Below are 8608 nucleotides of genomic sequence, written 5' to 3'. Positions count from 1 at the left end.
TCTCCCTTCACCACTTTTCTGTTGTCCATCCCCCAGGGAGGAGGTTATATTTAGATCCTTGTAATTGGTTCCCCCAAATTTGTTCTTTCATCACCTAAGTAAGTCTCAGTAGATAATACCTCTGGCTGAAATGGAATAAAAGCAGAATACTATGAAGATCTGGAGGAACCTTGATGGCACTGTTAGGTAGAGGTTGGACTACTAACTACTAAGTTCAAACCCACTGATCACTTCTTGGTAGAAAGATGAAGCTCTCCTGCTCCTGTGAAAATGTGTGACATCAGAAACCTTGCAGGGGATTGCTGTGAGTCAGGATCAACTCGATGGCAGTGGGTTTTTTTTGGGAACTGTGGGATTGTTAAGATTATTAACTGATTTTGTGAATCAAAGGCTATAGATAGTTTCTTACTTAAAAGTAACAGTACTTAAAAGACACACACACTCATGATTTTGTTGATTTTTTTCTAAGACACACATACCACAGTAGAATGAATGGGATTTTTATTTTAACCTATATATGTTTGGTTACTTTGAAATATTTAAAAATGAATTTAATTAAAGGCTGTAATATAATCTCTTTAAAATCGTAACAGCACTGATTTTTAAAAAATCTGTCCTGTTTATATATAGAGTTTTCTTTATGAAAATAAAAATTTAGGGAGGAGATGAGCCAGCCAGGGTGTGATGTAACAATGATGAGAAATACAACTTTCCTCTAGTTCCTAAATGTTTCCTTCCCGCTCCCACTACCATGACTCGAATTCGACCTTGCCAGTCTGGCTAGACCAGAGGAGGTACACTGGTACAGATAGGAACTGAAAATACAGGGAATCCAGGACGGATGAGCCCTATAGGACCAGTGGTGTGAATGGCAAAACAGGGAGGGTAAAGGGAGAATGGGTAGGAAAGAGGGAACCGATTACATGGAACTGTGTGTGACCTCCTCCCTGGGGGACAGACAACCGAAAAGTGGGTGAAGGGAGACATCGGACAGGGCAAGATATGACAAAATACCCATTTATAAACTATCAAGGGCTCATGAGGGAGGGGGGAGCGGGGAGGGAGGGGAAAAATGAGGACCTAATGCCGGGGGTTTAAGTGGAGAGAAAATGTTTTGAGAAATGATGTACAAATGTGCTTTACACAATTGATGTGTGTATGGATTGGGATAACAGTTGTATGAGCCCCTAATAAAATGTTAAAAAAATAAAATAAAAATTTAAAGGAGACAGCCACACTGGCTAAAGGCTGTCCTAGGGAAGGGTAAATAGTGTACAAATAACTTGTGTTGTCATTATATGAAGTGAAAATTTTGTTTTCTTTTAATCCTGCATTGGCTTGATTTGCAACTATTCTATTTTTTACTAATGTATTTTAGATTAAATGTGAAAAACATATTTATTATAAATTACACATTTAGGACATTAGCTTGTTAGTAAGTGTTGAATTTCTATAGCTGAAGCATCTTTGTGAATTTAGAAAACTATGATCACAGGTATTAGAATTCCTAATTTGATTCTTCTTTTTACTTGGGAAGAATTATGCTAAGTAAGATGACATCAAATTCATGTTTGTTTTATCATAACAGATGACGTTTTAGTTTTATTTATTAAGTTCAAAATTAGGGAATATTTGATAGTTCCCAAGGTTGTTAACTCTTGAACAACTTTCTATTATTTTTCTCTAAAAATATTTTTACAATGTTTTTGGAATATATTTTTTAACTATTTAGATAAAAAAAAATCTAACTTTAGTAAGTATTTTTCTTATGAGGTAGTAAATATCTCCTGTTAAACTAATATTCGGATATATTTTAATTTCTTACTATAATAAGATACATGTAATGAAAAAATTGTCATCTTAACCCTTTAAAAATGTATACTTAAGTGACATTACTAATAGTTAGCATGTTATGCATCCACCTCCAATATTAATTTTTAATTTTTTTAACACACCAAGCAGAACCTCGGTATTTCCTAAGCTGTAATGCCTGTTCCTCTCTCACCTTCTCCCCTCCAACCCTCGTCCCTGAGATCCACTGTTGCAGAGGCACTTGGGAAGAGAAATGACAGTTTTCACACAAAGCCTTCTATAGCTACGGCCAAATCAAACCCACTGTAATCAAGTTGATTCAGACTCATAGGGACCATATAGGAGAGAGTAACCTTCCAGGACAGGGTTTCAAAGACTGTTAGAGATTTGTGGAAGTTTACTACCACATCGTTCACTCACAGAGCAGCTGGTGTGCACAATTGACTCTTTGGTTTGGCTAGCAGCGCAGTGCTAAATCCACTGCACTACCAGGGGTCCTTAAAAAGCATTTATACAAGTGCAGAATGGTAACGGTTCCCCCCAACGAACCCCAACCCCCCAAAAGTTTTAGCTCATTATTAAATCGGTCACTTTAAACTTAGTTCATATAATACATTTCAGTTGGCAGTCTCAGTTTAGGAGTATAATTATCAAGTGATAATAATTGGAGGTTTGGTAGTTTTAGGAGTTTGTACTTTATATGTAACTACCATGGAAAGGAACACAAATAGAGTCATGCTTGGGTTCTGATTACAATAATTCTATAACAATAATAATTCACAATAATTCTTTGGTAACAAGAGTACACCCTAATGAAACGATTAAAAAATAATAATAAAAAATAAAAACAAAATTCTATATAAGTAAAAAAAAAAAGAGTAAGCCAGATTTTGGTTAGCTACCCAACACTTCACTCACCAAGCCAACAGGGCCCCTTAGTAAATCAGATTTTGAATCAAAAATATAATTTGATAGGAGATACTAATAATTACTTCAGACATTAGCCATCCTTCTTATAAGAGAATAGCTATTTGGACTGAAACAAGAAGTTGGGGCAGTCCAGTTTTAAATTTATTATTTATTTATTTTTAATCATTTTATTGGGGGCTTGTACAACTCATCACAATCCATACATACATCCATTGTGTCAAGCACATTTGTACATTTGTTGCCATCATCATTTTCAAAACATATTCTTTCTACTTGAGCCCTTGATATCAGCTTCTCATCCCCCCCCATGAACCCCTGATAATTTATAAAAAAAGTTTTCATCTCTTTTGCATGTCTTACACATAGCTTGCAATTCAATAGTTCAGTCACATCAAAGAGAGTTGTGCAATGATTACAGCAGTCAGTTTAGAACATTTTCTTCTTGTACTCCTGGTTATTAGCAGGTTTTTAAAAAATTATGGCTAAAACATTCTCCAATTCAACCCTTACATGTATAATTCATTGCCCTTGGTTACCCTCTTCATGTTGTACAACCATTATTGATATCCTTTTCCAAATTATTTTCCAAATAAACTCAATGCCCTCTAAGTAAAACCTCTGCCTCCTTCACACATGATAATTATTGGTCAACTTTGCTTTCTTTCTTTTTAGTAGTTTTCGTGATATAAAATTCACATAACATACACTTCCATAGTTAAGTCACTTTTACAAAGAAAGAGTTAAGAAAGACAAGACCACCAACAATTTTAAAAGCCAGAGATGAAATTTCTGTTGTGAAAAAAAGAAATATTTGATCCTAGAGCAAATTCAGCTTAGGTCAAGAGGTAGGTTTACTTACCAAGTATCATAAATAAACCATGGTTCGATCCACCATAGTCAAGTTTACAGTGATCTCTGTGTAATAGTAAAGCTGTTCTAGTCTTTCTCCTGTGTCTAGAGGGGATCTGTCAGAGGCTTTATCTGACTAGATTGTCTGAGATGGATTTTGGGTTCGTGGGCTTATCCAGTTTTAAAGGGAAATATATATTTTATTTTAACATACTATGTTTGAGTTAACAGTGGGATATCAAATGAAATCTGAGAATGCAAATGTGGACATGAAGGGAAGAGCCAATGTTATCCAGCAGTTGTAAACTAACATACATTGTTGACATTCTGTGTACTGGATTTGAACTGTTAAATTAACTTTCATTTCATTCCATAGTTCACAAAGATGTCCAAAACGAATGGCTTATCCGAAGACTTGATATGGAACTGTAAAACATTGATCCAAGAGAGGGATGTAGTTATAAGGCTCATGAATAAATGTGAAGATATTTCAAATAAATTGACAAAGCAAGTTACCATGCTCACTGGAAATGGAGGTGGATGGAACATAGAACAACCCTCCATTCTAAACCAAAGGTAACATTTGTTATACAGACTTATTTATAATTTTATCTTAGTTGTGTGAAATTTCTAAGCTTATTTATGTAGTGTAACTGAGGCAAAGAATACAGAAGTGGTATGAAAACCAGAGTTTGAAGAAAAGATACTCAAGGTTTGCTATAGGGAGGGAGGGGAAAAAATGAGGAGCTGATATCAGGGTTCTAAGTGGAGAGCAAATGTTTTGAGAATGATGAGGGCAATGAATGTACAAATGTGCTTTACACAATTGATGTATGTATGGATTGTGATAAGAGTTGTATGAGCCCCTAGTAAAACGATTTTTTTTAAAAAAAGCTTTGCTATAATGGCACAAACAAGGGGCATTTCAATTATCTTTTTCACTGCTTTTATTGGGTTGGTTTGTTTGTTTTCTTTCCCCACCAGGTATTTCAAGATATATATTTATAAAACCTATATTGTTGATAAGTTATATGTAATCACAAAAACTGAACAGGTGGTTTTAACTTCCTCTTAATGTTTTGGAGTTTTAAAGCAGGTAAACTGCTTAATTACATCACTTTGCAAATTTTCTCATAATGTAGCCTCCTTTTAATAACAAGTAAAATGCGATAATCAGAATATTCTGAATCTGTTGAAATTTTTTTGAAATGTGATAGATACATATACCATTTTATTGGGGGCTCTTGAAATGTTTGTTTTGAAATTTCCTTTTGTATGAACACATTAGGGAAAGGGCAGATACTTTCATTAAATAGATTATCTATATCCAAGTATGCATATTCCCCCAAACTGTTACTTTTTGGTAAAATACCTTGCCAGGATTTTACATAAAAAAGGTAGATACTAAATTATTTTCCCTAAACCACTTGGCCAGCAGCCAGGGTATATTAAGTGGCATTTTGTAATTATGGCTACCCTTATTTGGTGTTAGAGCCTGGGTAGGGGAAAATAGTTTGAGTTTCCATTAAAATTTATTTTTATGTAGTTTTGGAACTCAGATCTAGAATATTTTCTTTTTTTAAATGGTACAAAATGTATTACTGTGATTGTGTTTAGTGGCAAACACCTGGAAACCATACTAGTTCACAAAATCCAGTTTTTTGGTACACCTATACAAAGATCTGTTGAAGGGGGTTTGATAGATACTGTAATAAGACTAGCACTAGGATATCATTAAAATTAGTTACCTTCATTGCTGATTTTATTTATTTCAGATATTTTTCTAAGTTAATGATCAGAGCATATTTGCCTGATCAAGAATTAATAATTAAAAATCAAGCTTTCTAGTAAGCAACCATCTTTTCTGTACCCTTCTAGGGTGCTATGGGATGGTGTAGGGAAACGTGATGCAGTTCCCCCAAAGAAGCTCTTTTCTCTGTGCATAGAAAGAACTGCGCCACGTCAGCACGTTCAGCTCCTAAAGTGTAGCTGGAGCAGCTGCTGTTGTTCTCCAGCATTGGATGTGGGGAGTTCTTCACTACAAGACTTACTCAGTTGAGTCTCCTTTATCATAATTTGGAGTTTTAAATCAAGTGCTTTATTGCATTAGTTAAATTTTTCTCTCCTACACCCACATTCACAATGTCTTCTGATCTGGTACTAACTGTCCTTTTTACTGGACTGAGGATTTTTTTTTTTAATGACATAATAATTAATAGAAGAGAAATAATAGTTTTATATTTTGGATTTTTTTGTGGTGTTTTTTTTTTCCCCAAAGTGCTCATCAGTTTTAGATCAAGCTTCATTCAGCTTCTAAAACGTGTATAGATCCTTTAGAGTTTATAAAAATGCACTTTTAGGGGGGTGAAATTTGTTGGTCCAGCTTTTTCAGCCAACGTAAGAATTGTATAAGCAATTTTCACTTCATGTACTGGCCAGGCTTATGGCTACTTGTTATTATTTAGACATTGGAACTAGTTTCCTTGCATTGTAAAAGGATTTTATTAGCACAGAATAAAAATTTAAGACTATTCTGACGAATATCCTATTACACTTACATTTTTCTCTTACAGAACAACTTCTTTATATCAACATTTACTCTAGCAAAGTTAACTTTCTTTTTCTTGTAATGGTATGTGCATTGAAAATTAAGAAAATTAGAAATAAAGGAAGTAGAATAAAGGAAACATGCCATAAATTTAACATGCATTAAGATTCCAGTTTTTCTGGAAAATATAAAATTTCTAGCATTCCTTAAATCTAGTAAGTTTGAAAAATACTCATTTTAAAATGTCAGAATTAGAATTGGCTAAAATGAAAGATAGTGCACCTGTTCCTTACTTAGCAAATATCTGGTTATCTGATATTTTGCATTTATGACAATGGTTTTATAAAAAAGTGTTCTGAATATTTTTCACATTACCATTGAACATTTGGCAGTAATAAACACCGAGGTATAAGATGAAAGTAATCCTGGCTGGGATGGTTAAGGTTAGGTGTCAGCTTGGCTGGTCTGTGCTTTCCAGTTATTGCAGATTGTGATACTGCAATTTGGCCTTGATAAAATGATACAGTCTTCATCCATTCTGTGATCTAATGTAATCATCCTCCATTTTCACATATTGACCTGATAACGTGGAACCTAACCATGTCCTTAGATGAGGAGTGAAGATACAGTGATGAGGGAAAAAATTATTTTTTCCTACTATAGACATAATCTCACCACTTGTGTGTTAGTTTGTCTTCCTTTGGTGCTGGTGTGTTGCTGTGATGTTGGAAGCTCTGTCAGGTATTTCAAATACCACCAGGTCACCTAAAGTGAACAGTTTCAGCGGAGCTTCCAGGCTAAGACCAGACAGCAAAGAAGGATTCAACTCCCCACTTCAGAGGAAGCAGCTACTAAGAACCTTATGCACAACTTTGAAACATTGTCAGACACTGAAGGTCTAATGAATGGAAGCAGAACCTTTTTAGAGATAGTGCCAGAGGATGGGTCCCCTCTGGTTGGAGGACACTCAGAATGTGACTGAGGAGGAACTGATTGCTTAGAGTAGAGTGGAGTGGCCCATGTCTGGACCAGGGGTCCGGGAAAGCCTGTGTGAGTGGAGGCCTTGGGATTTTCACTTCCTGATGGGATGCAGCTCCAAGTAACGAGAAACAGCTGTAAAAACCTGTTAATAACGGGAACTTGAAATGTACGGATTAGGAATCTAGGAAAATTGGAAGTTATTAAACATGAAATGGAACACATAAAGATTGATATCTAGGTATTAACTGAAATGGACTTATATTGACCATTTTGAATCAAAATCATATGGCTTTCTATACTGGAAATAACAATCGAGAAATGGCATTGCATTCATTCATTGTCAAAATGGATGTTACAAAATCCATCATGCAGTACCATTCTGTCTGTAATGGGATTATAGCTCTTTGCCCTCAAGGAAATCCAATCAATAGAACTATTATTCAAATTTATGCACCAACCAGAAAAAGCTAGTTATGAAGAAATCAAGGAATTCTACCGATGTCTTCACTGTGAAATTGAACAAACATGAGATCTAGATGCTTGGTTAATTATTGGGGATTGGAATGTAAAAGTTGGAAACAACAAGGAATGTACAGTGATTGGAAAATAATGACTTGATAGAACTGAAGCTAAAGATTTCAGAGTAGAATTTTACAAAACACAATGGCTTGTTCATAGAAAATATATTTTTCAACAACACAAAAGGCAATTATACCTGTGGACTTCTCCAGATAGAGCACACAGAAACACAGTTGACTACATCTGTGAGAATACAAGATAGAGAAACTCAATATCAGCTCCTAAAACCAGACCAGGGGCTGTGGAAGACACAATCAAATGCTCATAGTACATTGAGGATAAAACTGAAGGAAATTAACACAATTTCAGAGCCAAAATATGACCGTGAACTGAATTTTGAGAACATTTCACGAACAGATTTGATGCACTGAACGGTAATGGTAAAAGATCTGACAAGCTGTGGGAGGACATCAAGACCATCATTCCTGAAGCAAGCAAAGCATTATTAAGGAGACCGGAAAGAAAGAAAAGATGAAAGTGGATGTCAGAAGAGACTGAAACTTCTAATCGTAGAGTAGCTAAAGCAAATGGAGAAATTCTGAAGTCAAGGAACTGAATAGAAAATTTGAAAGGGTATGTCTAGAAGACAAAGCCAAATATTATAATGAAATGTGCCTTTGCACATTTACCTATAGTTAAAAAGCCCAAAGGAAGAACATGCTCAGCATATCTTTAAGCTTAAAGAATTCATCATACACTATGTATAACCTTGAGAAGAATGGGAATTCCAGGACACTTCATTGTGCTCATGAGGAACTTGTACATGGATCACAGGCAATTCAAACAGAACAAGGGCATACTACATGGTTTAAAATCAGCAAAGATGTGTGTCAGAAACCAGGAAAGATAAGCATCTCATCATAATTACTCAGTCTGTCTAGGACTCTATCTTTCTTGGATCCACAATCA

At 35.1% G+C, this 8608-nt stretch overlaps 1 protein-coding gene across 3 annotated transcripts in view; it reads left to right on the top strand.

The window, feature by feature from the left end:
- Positions 1 to 8608, top strand: part of SMARCAD1 (SWI/SNF-related, matrix-associated actin-dependent regulator of chromatin, subfamily a, containing DEAD/H box 1) — a 95916-nt gene that overhangs the window by 59998 nt on the left and 27310 nt on the right. For all 3 annotated transcript variants that reach the window (XM_004703265.4, XM_045284206.1, XM_045284205.1), the window contains one exon: positions 3968 to 4167. In XM_004703265.4, coding sequence (XP_004703322.1) covers positions 3968 to 4167 — 200 coding nt within the window. The remainder of the gene's footprint in view (positions 1 to 3967; positions 4168 to 8608) is intronic.

Source organism: Echinops telfairi, unplaced genomic scaffold, assembly GCF_000313985.2.
Source record: "Echinops telfairi isolate 266 unplaced genomic scaffold, ASM31398v2 ScPeMD7_7468;HRSCAF=8506_0, whole genome shotgun sequence".
Taxonomy (NCBI): domain Eukaryota; kingdom Metazoa; phylum Chordata; class Mammalia; order Afrosoricida; family Tenrecidae; genus Echinops; species Echinops telfairi.
This window is presented reverse-complemented; position numbering and strand designations above follow the sequence as displayed.